The 20706-nt window shown below is 41.8% G+C and overlaps 1 protein-coding gene across 1 annotated transcript in view; it reads left to right on the forward strand.

Annotated features, from left to right (window-relative positions):
- The first annotated feature begins 435 nt into the window (after positions 1 to 435).
- LOC124775166 (secretin receptor-like) overlaps positions 436 to 20706 on the forward strand; it is a 191198-nt gene continuing 170927 nt past the window's right edge. The window contains exons 1-2 of the mRNA XM_047250006.1: positions 436 to 446; positions 636 to 724. Coding sequence (XP_047105962.1) covers positions 436 to 446; positions 636 to 724 — 100 coding nt within the window. The remainder of the gene's footprint in view (positions 447 to 635; positions 725 to 20706) is intronic.

The raw sequence follows: 20706 nt of genomic DNA on the forward strand, positions 1-20706 counted from the left end.
TTCCCACTGAAAACAGCATTATCCGAAAATGGCCCCATAGCACCTCCAATTATCCGTTGACCTGCAGTTCGGCTTCTTCATCACTCTAATCATCTTGGGCTGACGAATTAGTTATTCGAATGTTGGCTGTTACACTAATGCTGAGCATAAAGGAAATAAAGTTTAGCGATAGGAACACATGTTTTGACCTAATGCAGACCACTGACTATTTTACTTTTGTCACGGTATCCTCATACACCGCCATAATAATTGTATATAAGCAACTAAATTAAAAACGGATGCAAACTATAGTTACAAGAGGGAGAAACATGGTAAATCCAGTATCTTAGCTCTGGAACAAGTAATTATGGAGCACATGTCACCTTAGCGCATGTTCCTTCATATCAGATTCTACCAGATGAACTAATCATCTGTATTCCTCCCAAATGGACCGCAATGTTTACAGGGTAAGTATAATAGGGAAGAGTACAGTGCGCCTACAAGGTCATTAAGCAACTTCACTTGGAACTGCATCTATATAAAAACCCATTTTCATTCGGTTTAGATGACTCTGGTAGGAGGTTCTCTGGGGCTCCTTGATTTGCTCTGATTGCTACAACCTTCAGTAATGCCAGTGTCCTTTGCCACTGTTGCAGGTCTGCCACGTACCTGAGGGCGCAGCTGGAGGCTTTGGCCCAGCAGGAGAAGGCCTGCCACGCAAGAGCTGCCCAGTATGAGGCGGGAGGTAACCTGTGCTCCTGCTGCTACAACCATTTCTAACCATATCACGAACCTGGGCGTTTGCACCATACACCTCTGATCCATTTCTTCATAGCTGAATATGCTAGTGGAAACTGCAATCATTTCCTCACTTTAAGAAGAGTATTAGTAGCGACAGTTATTATGTGACAAGTGGAAACACAGGGTCTTTGACGAACGCGAGCAGTATTCTACCGATATGCCATAAATGCATTCCTGGACTGACTCACAGGTTCAACTTGTCACTTCCACTTCCTCCTTCCTTCCAAAACTCGCGGAGGCTATTTTACGATATTACAACGCCACCATTCCAAACATAATAAATGTAGCGCGGAGGTTTCCTCATCAACAACCTATTGGCGGTTGCAGAGCATTAATTATTTTGAAATGAAACTATATCGTTCCAGAAACCTTTTCAAGTCTCAAACATCTATGGTATTTATATGCAGACTGAAGTGACGAATGAAAATTTTTACCAAGGTAGGGATTCGAACCCGGGTCTCCCACTCACGAGGCAGATGAGCTAACCACTATTTTTTTTAATCTCATTGTGTTCGTTATAGTTCGTTGCAATTGTTCGTGGCGGACGTCTCTTGACGCCCATTGAAGTTCGTTATTGATCCATTCACTCAGTTTTTTTTTTTCGTTTTTTTTTTTTTTTTTTTTTTTTTTTTTTTTTTTACAGAGGGCAGATAACCCTCTGACCGAACACGCTGAGCTACCGTGCCCGGCACCACTACGTCACAGTGGCTATACACGCATGCACGGACTACCCTAGCATGTATCCCTCCTCAATCCGAATCATCCCACTCGGGTTCGAATTCTGGTCTTGATACAAATTTTTTTCAGTCTGCATACATACATAATTAAGTCCTTTTCTGTAAACAGAATATTTTCTGCGAAAATTGCACGTGACAATTTTATGGGATAATTGCTAGCGCATTGCCAATGAAGGCAGAAATCGGGGTTCCAATGACATTCTAGAATTACAGATTTCTTTCCACAGATGTAATATTTCAATAAATTTGTTTTAAATCATGATATGATGACCTGTTAAAAGGGATGACCATTACAAAAGAATTGTTTTCACTCGTTAATTTGCCGGCTGCTTAAAAACACTGACGTCGGAAAAGGCAGGAAAGGCCGGCAGAGTTTTAATTATTATCATGAAATATCCTGACTGCAACGAAACAGGATATTAGAAGTTCTTTAAATATTCAGTACTCAATGCGACACATTTTTCCAAGCGTCAGATGACTTAGTGGAAACATTGGTTGTATATGTCTGCATTTTGGCTGTTCAGGACACCTTACATCTCGAACAACCTGTCCCCATTATGGAAATGGCTTCTATGCAATGTTTTGTTCAGGCTACAAAAGTGGAATAAGTCATTAGGTCCTTGTCAGGATATGGAACTGAGGCAACATTTGATACCCTTTGTCATATGGCTCGCCGTACATTTCTTCATAAAAACCGGCAGCCTCTGCAGCGTGTGACCCTGCGGGAGAAGGATATGGGGTGCGTGACACGTGTGGGCGGCACATGTGTGCTTCTCTGTCGGCACGCGCTGCCACCGCTTTTGATGGAATGATCTGGGACTTATTAGTGGACAGCTCCCCACAAAACTTCCACGTGAGAACGTTTCATAACCACGTCAGGAGATTTCAGTACCCTGCTGCTGTGAAGAATTATGCATTACAGACGTAATTACTTAGTACAATTAGCACCAAACCATGGCAGTCCCAAATAACAAAACCGAATATCGCTTTACTCGTTGAAGGTAGGACCTTCGTCTCTTTCGGCGGTGGTGAATCCACACGTATTGATTATTTTATTCCTTGGGCGCCTCGGGTTCATAGCGATACGCCCAGCACTTGTTTATGGCGATTAGGCGACCAAATGGCTTTGAGCACTATGGGACTTTACATCTAAGGTCATCAGTCCCCTAGAACTTAGAACTACTTAAACCTAACTAATCTAAGGACATCACTCACATCCATGCCCGAGGCAGGATTCGAACCTGCGACCGTAGCGGTCGCGCGGTTCCAGACTGTAGCGCCGGTTTTTCACAGAGATGTAGTCATCCAAACTTGTCTGACTACACGAGAACCAAAATTTATTTCAAACACATGTCAGCAGCATCGAGATTCTTGGAGCATTGTATGATGCACACTGTGTTGTCTTACAATATATTTATTCACTATCAGTCTCGGTCTAGGACCATTTCAACAGTTGAAAAATACCTATTGTGACAACATCACATGGCATACTTGTTGTCATAACAGATATGTTTCCATTGTGAAGATGGTTCATGACCGAAACAGGTAGCTCATAAATGTATTTTAAGACGGCACGGTGTGTGCGTTTCACCAAGGACACTGGAAGGGTCTTCATCTGCTACCCACTTTTTAATGTGATGATGGACTGTTGCCGTTTATCAATAGGCTGCGCCATTTTGCTACTGGCGGCAGAGAGGTGACATATACTATCATTGTGTGTCATTTTGATACCTCAAATAGTTACTGAAAATAATGTCATTTCATATTTATGTAGAACATAATAGAACAAACAACTGGGAATGCAGCCTCATCAGAACAGTATTACCGCTACACAGTTTCGCGCAATATGCTGCGTACATCTGTAGAGCACTGGAATGCATGGCCGTAGCACTCACTGTTCAGCGTATACAGATTTCTTCTATTCTATACGCATATAGAACTTGGAAAGAATGATTGCTTAAATGATTCTAACCATGAGGTTGTAAAATAAGGCCAGCCCGAGTGGCCGAGCGGTTCTAGGCGCTTCAGTCTGGAACCACGCGACCGCTACGGTCGCAGGTTCGAATCCTGCCTCGGGCATGGATGTGTGTGATGTCCTTAGGTTAGTCAGGTTTAAGTGGTTCTAAGTTCTAGGGGATAGATGACCTCAGAAGTTAAGTCCCATAGTGCTCAGAGCCATTTGAACCATTTTTATTTTTATTTTTGAATACATTGTGGGAGTGACAGTGATCAATGTGTTACAAATATTTACTGTTAGAAACAGTCTTGATCACAATTTATTTATCATGGTGACCGGTTTCGACCACTACTGTGGTCATCTACAGTCCAATGAGTAAGAACCTCCTTCTGCTGGAGAATCACTAGTGGTGCTCGAAACCGGTCACCATAATAGATAAATTGTGATCAAGAATGTTTTTAATAGTAAACATTTTTTTTTGTAAAATAAATACCAAATCCATAGCTCCACTACTCGGGTTTATTGGTCCCACCTTTACAGTCTATGATCAACTAAATCATTCACAGTTATCAGCTGTTCTACTAGCAGTTCCTTCATATGTACTACCTAAAAAAGGATGATCATAGTTGTAACCACCAGACCACATATTACCAGTATTATCACTTTCAACAATTGGAATCAACCAACAACCATAATTTGGTCAGTTTCTAGGAATAGGCAAAGAAGAGGAATAAGTATCATTATTTGCATCACCCAATGCAATATTTGTTATATCAGTTCTTTTTGCAACATCAGTTATTTTCGTTGGACTATCTGCAGATGAATTATGTGATACAACTTCATGAACTACAGCTAAATTACCACGCAATACCTGCAGATCCAGCCAAAGTAATTGTTGTACTAAATGAAGCTTCAAGTCTGATAGGAATAACATTTAATTCAATGTTTTTCACGTAACAATACGTATGTCAACCTTCCGAGTGACCAGGGGATAAAACTTGTGCTAAATGATTAGAATACCACTGAGCACCACATGCACTTCATCTTGTTGGACCAACAATACTTATATTTGTCATTTTGACATCATCTCAACAATAAAGAGAACCACATATTTGAAATAAATGAATTTTATAAAATGTATACCACAATTTTAATTTGACTGTCAGACTTTCACGTAAAAATTCATCTTGATGACTTAAAGTACCACCAGAACTTCCACTACTAAAACGCTTAGCACCTCTTCGTTCACCAGCTGTTGTTGTATTTTCAGTATCGCTCACTTCCATTTTATTTTCTGTTGTATTAGCCTTTTTATGAGGATAAGGATTATATCCAGAAGTTCCTTCTCTGGGATCTTGATCTTACCTCGAACGTTTATTTAGTTTTGTTTCCAATTCTTGAACCGCTTCAAGTAAACCTTAAACATAATCATCTTCAAAAAAATGTGTTATTACGATAATCATCAAATGTTTTATTTGTGTCTTCTTGCTGTTTACTTTTATTCGCTTCTCTTTTTATTTATTACTTTTACTGCAGGCCAAGAAACAGTTTAATCTTCATTAGCTTGAGCTCTGCAACTGATTACTGTAAATATTAAGGAGAATCATCATACCTGCATTGATACACATTCACATTTCACTATCGGTTTCTTTCAAAAGAACGTCATCAGGCTACACAATCAACAGTCCTGATTATAAATCCTCATCGAGTGATAATATTAGCACAATGAGGATTTATTATGCAGAAATGCTGTTTTGAAAGCGTAAGCTAATCTTCTTTTGGAAGGACCGACAGTGACATAAGGTGAGTCGATAAAGGTGTGGTGGTTAACATTCTGTCTTGTGTTCATGGCGATGCTTAGAGAGTTGTAGTACATTCATAGACTGTTCAGCACTGTTTCTTGAAACATTGTAAGTAGGTTTTCGCGATTTTATTGGCGTCTCCAAGTATCTACAAATTCCGTTTCTTCAGTTTCTCAGAGATACTATATCGGGCATCAAACAAGTCTATGACATTTGTGATGCCCTTCTTTCTCTACGTTCAACACTCACTGTTTGTACAGTTTCGGTGTACTTGAGCACTATTCTAGTATGTGTCACATGAATGTTTCATAAGATATCTCCTTCCTACTCCAGCTATATTTTCTCAGTATTCTGCCAACGAACCGAGATCTACCACCAGTTTTACCTACGACTCATCCTACATGATCATTCTACATCTTATCCCCAGAAACTGATGCACACAGCTGTTAGTATGAGTTGAATTTCAGTTGTGATTTCTTGATAATTTAGTCGCAAGACACAACATTTCTACGTTTGGAGAAATGAAAAACTTTGAATTTCTGAACATTTAAAGCAAATTGTTGATTTTTGGTCCTCTTTGAAATGTTATATACAGCTGAATGAATACCAGCGTATCTATTTTCTAGCAGTACGTCACTATAGTTAACTTGAACAGCTGCTAGAATTCAGACATTACATTAATATTGTCTGCGAGGTCCATTATATACGATATGGACAGCAATGCTCTCAATACACTTCCGCTATGGATGTCTGAAATTACTTCAACATTTTCAAATGCGAAAAATATGTAAAAATCAGCCAACCGGTTGCATAGCTTTTCTGTTTACCTTGACCAGGTTTCGTCACCTCTAAGGGTGACTTCATCAGAAGGTAAGGTAATTACATGAAGAACGTATCGTCAAAGATGTACAGTGATTTAAGAGCTGAGTTGCTCAAGTCATACATTAAAATATAAAACACAATTTTCTTGAAAAGGTCAAACATTAAAACATAAGTAACACCGGTGGTGTGTGAAGAACATTATGTTTAATATTTTAATGTATGACTTGAGCAACTCAGCTCTTAAATCACTGTACATCTTTGACGATATGTTCTTCATGTAATTACCTTACCTTCTGATGAAGTCACCCTTAGAGGTGACGAAAACTGGTCAAGGTAAATAGAAAACCTGTGCAACCGGTTGGCTGATTTTTACATATTTTTCAAATTTGTGTATACGGTTGCTGGAAACGTCAGCCATGTTCAAAGTTATTTGCAATTGCGCTGACGGAAAAAAATAGCAAAACCAAAAAGGATTTGTGCAACATAATTGAAATTTGGTGGGGATGTTTCTAGGTCTCGAAGATGATGCCCATTCAAATTTCGTGCAGTCGCTTATGAGTGGCCCTAGTAGCACCACTATGGGGATGCAAATCAAGTTTGCTTTAAATATATACTGTAACGCTTGTGAGAGTTAGTTACCTTTGAGACTGGACTTTGTGAGTTGATGTTAGTCAAGAATACCTTTAAGGCGACAAGGACACCATTATCAGTACGTCACTGAGTTTGAACGAGGTAGTGAGTGCAAAGGAACTACGATGCGTTGGACGTACCTTCTGCGCTAGTGCACTGTGCCACTGTAGATTATTGCTAGCAGCAGTTGTCACGAGAATGTACGATCGCAAGGACACCGGGCTCAGGACGACCAAGTACCGCTACCTAGAAGAAAGCTCATCGTTTTCGGAGTGTGGTTCTGGCGCATCTTACTGCATCTGGAGCAGCAATTTGAGCAGCAGTTGGCACCACGGTGACACAACGAGTTGTTAGAAATCGATTACATCAAGGACAGCTCCGAGCCAGCCGCCCTGTATCGTGCATTTCACTGATCCTAAACCACCGCCATCTGCGACTTCAATGATGTCAAGTGAGAATTCATTGGAGGGCAGCGTGGAGGTCTTGCGTCTTCTGATGAAAGCTGGCTCCGCCTCTCTGCCGGGGATGCCCCTGTATTGGTTACAGGGAGGCCTGCAGATAACCTGTCTGTGTGCTACACACGTTGGACCTACACCTAGAGTTTGAGATGCGATTTCGTATGACAGCGGGAGCACTCCCTTGATTATGCGAAACACCCTGACTGCTAATTTGTACGTCAGTCTGGCGATTCGACCTGTTGCGCTGCCGTTCATGAATAACATTCTAGGAGGCATTTTCCAACAGGGCAACGTTCGCCCACATATCTCCTGTTGTAACCCGATATGCTCTACAGAGTGTCGATATATTGCCATAGCCTTCTCCGCCACCAGATCTCTGTCCAATTGAGCACTTATGGGCATCACTGGACGACATTTCCTGCTTCATCCACAACTAACATTAACTGCCCCTTTAATGACCGACCAAGTGCAACAGGTCTGGAACTCTGTTCGACAGACTGACATCCAGCACCTGTTCAGCACAATGTATTCACATTTGTATTCTTGCATTCAACAATTAGGCGGTTACACCGATTATTATTAATGCACCAGCCTTTCACATTTACAATATGTTATTTTGCGCTTACGTTAACCTGTGACCTTGCATTGTTAATACTTATCTATGTGACTTTGAGAGAAGTATTCCAGAAATTTCATTACTCTACATTAGTTATTTTTAGGTATTGCGATTTTCTTCCATCGGAGTAACCCTGCGTCCAAGAAGACATACTGAGTCCTCCCTATCAAGAAAAGCTGAAATCTTCGAAATTTCGAAGCTCTTTTCAAAGCAGTAAAGTCAGAATGGTTGTTGCTGTAAATCTACTACGAACAGAGGTCTTCTCCCTATTGTATCTCTGAACGTTGTAGTACAGAAGTGAATACTATAGCGTCCTGCTGGAGTGTGTGACATGCTGCACTTTCCCATTATAGACCTCTGCCTGCGCAGCCTTTGCTCAGTGTGGCTTAGTAACTTAAAAGTCAAACTAGCGCAATACTCTTAGCAACCATACCTGGGTTAGATGCTTACACGTTCAAGCCCATTGAAGGAGACGCGCTTGGTAACAGAATCTGAGAAGAACGCTAGTTACGGACCGAGGGCAGCCGTGAATAAGAAGCTAGCAGCTGTCTGTTTCGTATGCGGCACCGCCAGCCGAGCACCACAGAAAATTTGTCCGGTGAGAGTCATAAAAAGAAAAAAGAAAACACTTTGGCTTTCCAGTCCACCACGACAGAGTGATTTGAATATTCTCATGCATGGTAGTGGCCAAACGAACTTTGGCTAACTTCGCTTAGCTTGCCAAACCTTATTTACTCCTTCAGAGTCGTGCAAGTGCGGCCTAGCGCTGGATGTGTTTTCAGTCGTAATGATCGTAGCTCCACTGTCAGAGTGTTACTGACATTGTCAATCACTCTGAGGGCTTTAAGAAATGTTTTTATACACTGAAGAGCCAAATAAACTGGTACACCTGCCTAAAATCTTGTAGGACCCCCACGAGCAATTAGAAGTGCCACGAGCGGCATGGATTCGACTAATGTCTGAGATAGTGCTGAAAGGGACTGGCACCATGAATCATGAAACCTACAGGGCTGTCCATAAATCCGTAAGAATACAGGTGGGCGGGTGGGTGGGGGGTGGGGGAGCTCTTCTGAACAGTACGTTGCAAGGCATTCCAGATAAGCTCATGTCTGGGGAGTTTGGTGGCCAGCGGAAGTGTTTAAACTCAGAAAAGTGTTCCTGGAGCCACTCTGCAATAATTCTAGGGGGCCTTTTGTCACCTTGTCCAACTGGAATTGCCCAAGTCCGTCGGTAGCTGCGCGGGGTAGCCACGCGGTCTTAGGCGCCTTACCACGGTTCGAGCGACTCTCCCCGTAGGAGGTTCGAGCCATCCCTTGGGCGTGGGTGTGTGTGTTGTCCTTGGCGTAAGTTAGTTTAAAGTAGATTAAGTACTGTGTAAGTCTAGAAACCGATGACCTCAGCAGTTTGGTCCCGTAGGAACCTAGCACAAACTACCTACCGTCGGAAGGCACAGTGGACATTAATGGATGCAGGTGATCAGACAGGATGCCGACGTACGTATCACCTGTCAGAGTAGTATCTAGATGTATCAGGCGTCCCATATCATTCCAAATGCACACGCCCCACAGCATTACATAGCCTCCAACAGCTTGAACAGTCCTCTGCTGACATGCAGGGTCCATGGATTCATGAGGTTGTCTCCATACCCGTACACGTCCATCCGCTCGATACAATTTGAAACGAGACTCGTCCGACCAGGCAACATGTTTCCAGTCATCAACAGTCCAGTGTCGGTGTTGACGGGTCGAGGCGAGGAGTTTAGCATTATGTCGTACGGTCATCAAGGGTACACGAGTGGGCCTTCGGCTCCGATAGCCCATATCGATCACGTTTCGTTAAATGATTTGCACATGGACACTTATTGATAGCGCAGCACTGAAATCTGCAGCAATTGGCAGAAGGGTTTTACATCTGTCACTTTGAACGATTCTCTTCAGTCGTCGTTGGTCCCGTTCTTGCAGTATCTTTTTCCGGTCTCAGCGATGTCGGAGATTTGATGGTTCGCCTGATCCCTGATATTAAAGGTACACTTGTGAAACGATCGTACGGGAAAATCTCCACTTCATCGCTACCTCGGAGATGCTGTGTCCCATCGCTCGTACGCCGATTATAACACAGCGTTCAAACTCACTTAAACCTTGATAACCAGGCATAGTAACCGATCTAACAACTGCTCCATACACTTGTTGTCTTACATAGGCGTTGCCGACCGCAGCGCCGTATTCGACCTGTTTACATATCTCTTTATTTGAATACGCATGCCTATACCAGTTTCTTAGGCGCTTCAGTGGTATGTATGTGTATCCGCGTACATACACAGTCGGTTATGTATTATTCTATTTCTGTTTTGGTACTGGCGTAAACTGCGGCTTGTTCTTTTCACACGTTAATCGTTCTTTATTTAATATCATCAGATTGTCATAAATATTTATTCAGAAGTATGAAAGTTTTTCTTGTTTTTATTTTTACATGCTTTATGTGTAACATACAATTATCTGTTTTCATACGTTTATTATTACGTTTAAGCCATTTCTATGTTTGATGACAGTTTTTAGAATGGCTTAAGACGTCCACAAACTCTATTAATTAATGCTTGCATAAGGGCCAGAGGAGTACCAACGCTTCATAGATTCTTTTTCTTGAAGAAACCACACAATTTTTTTTGAAATTTTAGTCATTTGTTTGCCTGTACATGTTTGTCATATGTATCGATTTCCTTGTCGTTCTTATAATTCCTTCGTGGTGCGTATTTTTGTCTTGGAGTGTATGTACCAATTGAAATCACATGTATGGTGAAGAAATTTAACTTAGTCTCATGTAAACGTTCGGAAAATTGCTTACTGTTGGTTTTTTTATTGACACGATTTTATTCAGGTGCTTTCTTGTCTGTTTTTCTGTCCGCTTGAAATTTTGCAGTTAATTTTAAACTGACCCGCCGATGAGATAGAGACTTGAAACATCCGCCGTAGATCAGATATAGGTGACAATGTAGTGCTGACTCTGTTTCTTGTCTGGTGTGTGGCGGGTGTTCATTGTTTGACTGTTTCTCCGCTCGGTACAAATTTTACAATCGATTTCAAACTAACTTCTCGATGAGCTAGAGCGTCTAACCTTTCAGATAACTCGAAACCTGATGACATTGCTATATTAATTCGTTTTATTTTGTCTGGCATTTAGCGGAGGGTCTTTGCATGTTACAGCTATTCCCCTTTTTCCTGTTACAGATAGCACTGAACATCTGGACTTGTAAATTCTTAACATCAGTGGAACTACTTGTAAGATTTAAAAAGAGTGGTGGTGGTGGGGGAGGGGGGGGGGATGGAAAAGATAATAATACTGAATGCAGTGAGTAGCTGGTTTTGAACAAATCTCATAATATTTCTTATCATTTGCAATGCAATAACACTGTTACTGATTAGGTGAACTATTCACTATCGGTTATCTATAACATGCTCCTCACGTTTTTCGTTTTGAAATTTTCAAGTATTGTCAGAGCTATTGAAGCCTCACAAGCACGAATTTTCTGGAGTTCCTGTGTGGCGTTAGGAAGTTGTATGGGGCTGGTATACACTATTTTATACCTTTTCGTGCCGGCCGGTTTGGCCTAGCGGTTCTAGGCGCTTCAGTCTGGAACCACGCGAACGCTACGGTCGCAGGTTCGAATCCTGCCTCGGGCATGGATGTGGGTGATGTCCTTAGGTTAGTTAGGATAAGTAGTTCTGACCACTATGGGACTTAACAAATGAGGTCATCAGTCCCGTAGAACTTAGAACTACTTAAACCTAACTAACCTAAGGACATCACACACATCCATACCCGAGGCAGGATTCGAACCTGCGACCGTAGCACTCAGGCGGTTCCGGACTGAAACGCCTAGAACCGCACGGCCTTCACGGCCGGCCAAAAGATAAGGACAGTTCGTCCCAACGACTCCCAGTCCAGATGCCACTACATCCTTAGAATATGTACCAAATTCTCACTTTCCCTACAGGTTTTGCTCTCTGCAGCTCTTAAATCGTGTCCTATTAACCTGTCCCTTCTTCTAGTCTGTGTTTATCCACACATTACATTGCTCATCGGTTCTCAGAATCTCATTTCTTATTGTCAGTCCACTTAATTTTCAGAACGCGTCTCTATTATCACTTATCATGGTGACTTAACCATAATGTGGTAGTGTGCCTAGATATATTGCTTAGTTACTGTAAGACTTTAATTGGATTATGTCCTTTTCGTATACAGTACAAAATTGCCACTGTAATCCGGATAATGTTACTGAATTGTGGAATTTTTCTTGCCACTGGATACATGTTGGGGACTTGAGAACGCATAATTCCAACATTTCTGTAAATCACATCAGGGGAATTCAAGCATGGTTAGTTCAGCCAATCCATGGCTGGTATCCTCACACATCCTGGCCTAACTAAGCTATTGCTCCACCGCTGATTGATGTCGATGGAATATAAAACTTTAATACTTCTTTTTCCGAAACGTTAAACCCACGATCATGGTCAGATTGCGTGCTTAACTTCAGTACCGTAATGCACGGGCACTCACGACACCATTTGTTATCAGCAAAACAAACACCAGCCACGCAACTCAAAGTGCCCTACAAGCGCTTTCTCATAATTAAATTTCCCTTGCATTGCGGAATCCAGCCGCAATGCTTATCGTTTGTCAATATAAGCATAAAAGAACTATTCATTTGAACTTGTGACATATTTATTTGTTTATTTCTTCAGCCTGATCTGATTATGTCCATCAAGTCATTTCTTACATCGGACCAGGATTTCACCTACACAGTACCTTTGTTGTATCACTGTTTCTAACACATAATAATTTTAATATGAGAAACAGTATTAAAATGATTGAGTGTCTGAAGTGGCAATGTGAGTAAATAATACACCGAGACTCGAACTCTTGCAGGAGAGCTTCTGTAAAGTTTGGAAGGTAGGAGACGAGGTAGCGGCTGATGTAAAGCTGTAAGGACGGGGCGTGAGTCGTGCTTGGGTAGCTCAGTTGGTAGAGCACTTGCCCGCTAAAGGCAAAGGTCCTGAGTTTGAGTCTCGGTCCGGCACACAGTTTTTATCTGTCAGGAAGTTTCATATCAGCGCACACCCCGCTGCAGAGTGAAAATCTCATTCTGAATACTGAATGCAGATTAAAAAAGTTAATACTGACATATTTGTGCTGCTGCCACTAACATTGATGATAATAATAATAATAATTACAATAATAATAGCAGTGATAACAATAATGATAATGGTAGATTCAGAAGAAATTAATAGGTGTTTTCTGATACAGCGGGTTCTGGGGAGTTTACACTAGCAAAAAATCCTAGAACAAGAGGATGATTTTTTTGGGAAGGAGGGTGTATAAGGGTAACGGGTACGAGCAGAAACATTGGTAATCCTTATTGTTGCTGTAGTATATATCCCATTAATAGTCTTCTGAAGCTGGAGAAGTTATTTAGTTCTATAATATAATGTGAGAGGTTATTAGACCTTGCTATTGAGAAGGACTTCCAGAAAGTAGCTGAACTACGGAATTGGACAGAGGGGATTTTTCTCTGACGGAAACGGGTATATCTGCCATTTTATTAGGATAAAACAGTTAAGGTCGGAGAGAGATATGAGGGACAGTGTTAGCTGACTAGAAAGTAGAGAAAACAACGAGTATGGAAACATCTGCACTTGTCTGAACACATCCAGGATACCTGTGCACATGATGGTGAAATACGATCAAAGAATTGTACTTCACACATATAACGAACACAATCATAACTACTTTCAGGTGCGGTAAACTTTTTTTGAGAAAGGCCTTGCAGGATGAAATCGCTGTAATTAATAACTAGAAGTATAATTTTTGTACAAGTTTCTTTTTCAGGTCAAGCGGAAATAGCTTTTTATATTTCTGTAGGACATGGAGTAATGCTGACGCGTTCCTGCACATCCCATTTAAGTGCTGAATTCAGTTTATTTTTCATCTGTTATTACTCCTAGGCCCTTTGCTGAACCAGAGAAATTAATATTGGCACCATTTAGGGTTAAGGATATTAGGGATTCCCGATATTACGGGCTAATGAGCGTAGAATGACCAACCAGTACCACTTTAGTTTTGGATGGGATGAGCTTTAACCCTGTTTCCTGAGCCCATTTTGATAGTGAACGCAAGTCGGTTCTGAGGGTCACGATAACTGTCTCTAGGTTTATTTGTTTTGCAGTTAGGTACAGCGTGAGGGCATCAGCGTACATGTCGTATTTGCAATAGAACAAAACTGCTCACACATTATTAATCTACAATGAAAAGAGAAAGTACCTAATACCAAATCCTGTGGGACCCTGCTCTCCATTGTGATTTTATGATGCCTGAAATGACGCATTGCTGGCGAGATGTGAGGTATGAGCAAAATCATTGCACCGAACTTGCAAAATCATTGCACCGCACTTGGCGAGATATTTATGCTGCTAAGATTGGCAAGTAAAATGTAGAAGTCGGCAGTGTCAAAGGGTTTTCTGAAGTCTAAGAAACTCACCTATCCATGGCAAGCTTCATGTCATCTGCTGCATCTGCTAAGGCACAAAAATCCTATGATGTTTACGGAAATCTGATTTGTATTCGTATAGCAGATTGTTTGTGGTTAGGCAGTTTGTTAAGTGTTCGTGAACTATATGTATATTCTAAGTCCTTGGACAGTGCAAGAAGAATGCAAATAGGTCGTTGATGAGATAATACTGTGGCAACGTCCATTGTAAGTAGTGGTTTAACAAGTCCCGCTTTCCAGGACCCGGGGAAAACACTTGTGTTTAAGATGTGGTAGAAGATTTATAGTGGGCAGTAGTGGGTCAATGATAAGCTTCATCATTTGGACAGTGACGCAGTCATATCTAGTAGATGCTGATCTGATACACATGATGACTTTTGACGGTATTGCAAGTAACGCACTTTAGATAAAATTTTTCGTGGCTAGCCATTTACTCCCATGAAGAAATCAATGAGTCTCTGTTTCGTTTCTACTATGATCAGTTTCACTTTTCGTTGCTATTTAAAGTTCTATTTACACTCATTCAACAAAATTACCTCCTTTCAATTGTCATTAATGGCAGCTACCACTAAGTAAATTAGCAGACTGACACGGGCATAGCAGACCAAGGCTATTAATAAGGAAAAACTAAAGTAATGTCTGTGGTGGTAAGAAAAATCTTAAAAGCTGATTAACAAACCTATTAGTTCCTTATAATTGCGTTAATCGGAAATGTTCTTGCAACGGTGTGACCTGTCGGAGAGTTTCAAGATCAGTTTATAAAATCAGTATCTCGAATTTCCATAACAATAAGATATTTGTCTTTAACATAAAATATCCAGCTGCCCAGTAGCATTTTTGTAACGTGGTACTATATTTCCATGTAAAAAACCAAATGAACCTATTCCACTCTTGCTGCTTATTGGAAGACCCTCTCTAACAGAGCCATGGTTCTGTACGCACCATGCGATACTGTACCGCGAAATTCGAGTATTCACTGTCAGTTTCACTCGAAATTCTTAAACATCCATATTTATTCATGCAGGACGAATTAACGTGATGATTGACTCTTGTTGGAATGTACCCTCTTAGATATTTAAAAGCAATCCCCTCCATGATAGCCAACACCTCTCTAGTAGCGTATGGCGGTGGACATTGATGAGCATTTCGTTTATTGGAAGAAACCTTGGTCACTATTCTTTGGATCTTCTCTCTTTCATCTGCTAAGCCTACTAGTACTCAATGATCTTTCGTAGAGCCTGAGGGGAATTCACTGACGTTCCTGTGCATAAAATTCAATTAACGCACCTTTCAGCCTCTGGTCGCACAAATAAAGTTTCGACTTAATTAGCAAGTCATTAGGTGATCTGTCTAAAAAGAAATGAAAAAGGAGATTGTAATATACTAGGAACTAAATTACAAGGCCAGACTAACGTAAATGTACAGAAGAAGTATCATAATATGACGCATAGTAGCTCGTCGAAGTATATTCGAAATGATTGTAACGTACCGTGTCCTCGCTGCGCCTGTGTCCTGGTCCGGCAGATATTGCCTGAGCCAGGGTCGGTTTCCAGTTTCCAGGGCAGGGAGGTTCTGTCCTGACAGGTTTTGCCTTTGGTCTCAGCCGACTGTGCTGTTTTTAGGGGATAGCAATACCCCAGGATGGCCTGCGTTTTGCAGCATATGTTGAAGATATACTTTGAATAGCCGTGGCAGAAAGCAGCTATTTGCTACGTACTATTAGTGGCTAATGGAAACAAGCATGGATATGTTGAATTCTGTTTCCGATGCTGATTGACCGGAAGGTCTGATTCTTAAAATACAGTATTACTATAAATGATTCATTCGTTTTCAGAGCTCTATATTTTCCAGAGTATTACACGCACAAATGTGACTGATGCACGAACAGAACAATAAACTCACGTAGTTTGTATTTTACTCTCTACAAATGTTCTGTGAATGCCCATTTGGTCGAACGACACACGTCCAAGAGTTAATCGAGTCGTTCCACACCTTATGTAGCAAAGTCCTGTTAACTATCTTCGCAGCAGCATTGATACGTTCTTTGAGCTGTTACAGTGTCTTGATAGGGGGGGGGGGGCTACGTAAAACGGTCCTTATGTGTTCCTAACGGAAAATTTCACAAGCTTTAAGGGCAGGCGATCTACGGGGCCAAGGGAGGAGCCACATGATTCTATGATTCTCAGCACTACACCCAACCCAGCTATGCGAAAGTCTATCCTTTAAATAGTAACGAAAGTAGATGCACTAATGAGAGGATGCCCCGTTTTGCTGTAAAATTAAATTCTCGGAATCAGCATTCAGTTGGAAAACAATAATAAGTGCAATATTTCATGGTAAGAAGTAGGCCTACCCGTCACTGCCTTCTGACAGAGGAAAAAATGACCATACGTCTTCTATGACATTCCACACTATACTGATATTCAGGTACTGGCACCGTAAGGAGATGCGAATTATGTAGATTAATTCGAGGCGTGGGGTTAGAGGATAGTTTCACTAGCAGCAATTCGCAGCTCTACAGTCTCTCGTTACGATTACCCTTGTAACAGTCTAAATTAATTGATATATTAAATCTCCTTTGAACAGAGGGATATTTATCTCTTCTTTCTTGAAGAAGAAGTTGTAGTGTCCAGCTCCGTGCTGAAGAATGCAGTGGAATAGAATCATAAATAACGTCGCTGTGTATTCCTCCGTTTGCAGATTACAGTGTATTCAGGTACCAGTTTTAGGATGAAGCAATTTAGAATTGAAAGAAACTGCCTCCCGTTCCAGAAGACATATTGTAGAAACTCTTACACAAATACACAAACTGTTGTCTCAATACACGCAATACGTCCACCCAGAATCACGGACGGGAAGATACATATATATTATGTGATCAAAAGTATCCGGACACGCCCCAAAACATACGATTTTCGTATTAGGTTCATTGTGCTGCCACCTACTGCCAGGTACTCCGCATCAGCGACCTCAGTAGTCCTTAGACTTCGTGAGAGAGCAGAATGGGGCGCTTCGCGGAACTGACTGACTTCTAAAGCGGTCACGTGATTGTGTTTCACTTGTATCATACGTCTATACGGGAGTTTTCCACACTCCTAAACATCCATAGGTCCACCGTTTCCGATGTGATAGTGAAGTAAAAAGGTGAAGGGCCGCGTACAGCACAAAAATATACAGGCCAGCCTCGTCTGTTGTCTGACAGAGACCGCCAACGGTTGAAGAGTGTTGTAATGCGTAATATGCAGACATCTACCCAGGCCATCACACAGGAATTCCAAGCTGCATCAACATCCGTTGCAAGTACTGTGTGAGTTATGCGGAAGGTGAGAAAACTTGGATTTCATGGTCGAACGGCCGCTCGTAAGCCACACATCACGCCGGTAAATGCCAAACGACGTCTCGCTTGGTGTAAGGATGGTGTAAGGATTATGACACAGCCACAACCCATTTCGAGCTGTAATGCTCTCTACATCTCAAGATGAAGAACATAATAATTAATTGGGGGAATCTAGACTCTGCAAAATATGGCACCAACGTCGAAATGGCAGATACTGAGAAAACAAATTGCTAAATGGGAAAGCAGCTACAATCTCTCAGCAGTGGGAAGGTATCAGTAGCTGACGAGATAACATTAAGATCCTACACAAATTATTCGGAAGAACTTGCTCCCCTTCTAACAGTGGACGATTGAACAGTGGGAAAACGTTGTGCTTAGTGACGAATCACGGTACACAACGTGACGAGGCTATGGCAGGGTGTGGGTATGGTGAATACCCGGTCAATAACATCTGCCAGCGTGTGTAGTGGCGACAGTAAAATTCGGAGGCGGTGGTGTTATGGTGGGGGCTCTTTTGCGGGGCACTATCGCAGCACAGGCCTACATTGATGTTTTAAGCACCTTCTTGCTTCCCACTGTTGAAGAGCAATTCTGAGATGGCGACTGCATCTTTCAACACGATCGTGCACCCATTCAGAACGCACCGCCTCTGGCGGAGTGGTTACACGACAATAACACCCCTGTAATGGACTGGCCTGCACAGAGTCCTGACCTGAATCCTATAGAACGCCTTTGGGATGTTTTGGAACGCCAACTTGGTATCAGGCCCTACCGACCGATATCGATACTTCTCCTCAGTGCAGCACTCCTTGAAGAATGGGCTGCCGTTCCACGAGAAACCTTCCAGCAACTGAACATATATATATATATACTGAGATGGTATCTGTTCTTATGGACATGTCCGAAAGAACAGATACTATCGGTGACCAAGCAGCTCGTTAGAATGAAATGAACACCCTTAGCTGCTTACAGGCGTTGACATAAGTCAACGGGGACTGATGAAAATGTGTGCCCCGACCGGTACTCGAACCCGGGGTCTTCTGCTTACATGGCAGACGCTCTACCCATCTGAGCCAACGAGGACACAGAGGATAGCGCGACTGCAGGGATTTATCTCTGGCACGCCTCCCGCGAAACCCACATTCTCAACGTATTGTCCCGCACTACATTCGTAGTGCCCCCGCCCATTATACTCATTACTCGCGGCGCGTTGCCGATTCCTGTAAGAGTTCGGGCACTGTTTGTGCATTCGCACAGAAGAAGAAGATGGTCATGTGGCCTGTGAGCCTTAACTATATATATATGCTAAGATGGTATCTGTTCTTTCCGACAGCGGGGGGGCAACACCATATTGATTTCCAGCATTACCGGTGAATAGCGCCACGAACTTGTAAGTCATTTTCTGCCAGGTGTCCGAATACTTTTGACCACATAGTGTAGTTGAACCGCGTTCGATTCCCGTCGGGGTCAGGGATTTTCTCTTCCTCGTGATGACTGGGTGTTGTGTGATGTTCTTAGGTTAGTTCTAAGTTCTAGGGGACTGATGACCATAGATGTTAAGTCCCATAGTGCTCAGAGCCAATTTGTGGTTGAACAGTGAAAAATTTAATATCGGCTTATGAAAACACCAGAATGCAGGTATATGTTCATGTCTCTTTTCGTACATATCTGTTTTTGGCGCGGCCGTTTTTACATTGCATCTTTCGCCCGCACATTCTTCCGATACTTATTAGATGACATGTACTTTATGGATTAAGCAAAATAAGATTTATCAGAACGTCTTCAGCGAATATTCATGCACTCCAATTTCATAAGGGCTTCCAATGCCCTACACTCTCACACTGTGGCGAAATAAATGGCAGGTTGTTTCGTAGCTAAAAATAAAATTTTCTGGTTTTTATTGTTATTTATTTATTATTATTATTATTTTTTTTTTTTTGGCTGCGCACAACTTCTGTACGTGTCATTGGTCGACCGGTACTTCCCCGGTTTTCAGAGACAAACAGTGTCCCTGAATCTTCGATACCAACGCACAGTGCTGCGTTTGCGCGGAGATTCTTTTCCTTTACAGTTCTTAATGCACCATTATAAAGATAAGTATTTCACATATTTAAACACACATGAAAGCTCTCATCTAGCAGTGACGCCATTTTGTTGAGGCACAGCGCTCGTACCGGTAGCTAGTAGGTGCAGTGCAGAGTCGGTGAAGTTACGGTTCTTTTCGTACACTAATCATATCTGTACTAGTAAAGTTTTACAAAACAGAGAACTCTGTTGTACAGCCTTTGTTTCACAATCGTTATTCCTAGCTACTTGTTTTAACACTCTTGTACCAAGTTCATGATTGGATTACTTTGCTAAGGAGTCGAAACTAGCTAAGACATCATTTGAGTGATCCAAAGCTGAAAAATACAATTAAGAAATTTACTTTACTGAAGAATGTCTCGAGTGGGTGATTATAAGCCACTCCGTTCTTGAATGACCTACATTTTCTTAGGGGTCTACCAATGAACATCAGTCTAGCGTCTTATCCTACAACTGCTTATTCATGATCTGTCCTGTGTGTTCCCCACAGCTGTTTGTCGCAGTTACTGTTCCCAGCGCTTCATCGCCAGTAGTGTAACCGAAGAGAAATGGATCTTTTCTTCTGTGTATGTTCAGGTCCTTGCTTTTACATACGTCGGGCATAAATTACCTGTCCTTGTATTTGATGTCGATCGTCTGCAGATCTGTCTGCACTTCGGTACAGTTTTATGGCGTTTCGACGAGAGGGAGAGTGTGGTGGCACGGTGTTAACATTCGGGAGGAGCGTAATTCATGACCGACGACGGTACATACTAAAATTCACTTTTTCCATCGTTTTACGGTGTTACTAATCTCCCATATAGTACAGCATTTTCCGTGAACGACATCATGGAATAACTGGTGCTTCAACATCCACAGCCAAAATGAATTTTATAATCTTTCTCCCGGTGACTTGATGCTGATAACGTACAGAGGCTTCTGTTTTAATTTAAAGGGCAAAT

This window comes from Schistocerca piceifrons, chromosome 2 (genome assembly GCF_021461385.2).
Source record: "Schistocerca piceifrons isolate TAMUIC-IGC-003096 chromosome 2, iqSchPice1.1, whole genome shotgun sequence".
Lineage (NCBI taxonomy): Eukaryota > Metazoa > Arthropoda > Insecta > Orthoptera > Acrididae > Schistocerca > Schistocerca piceifrons.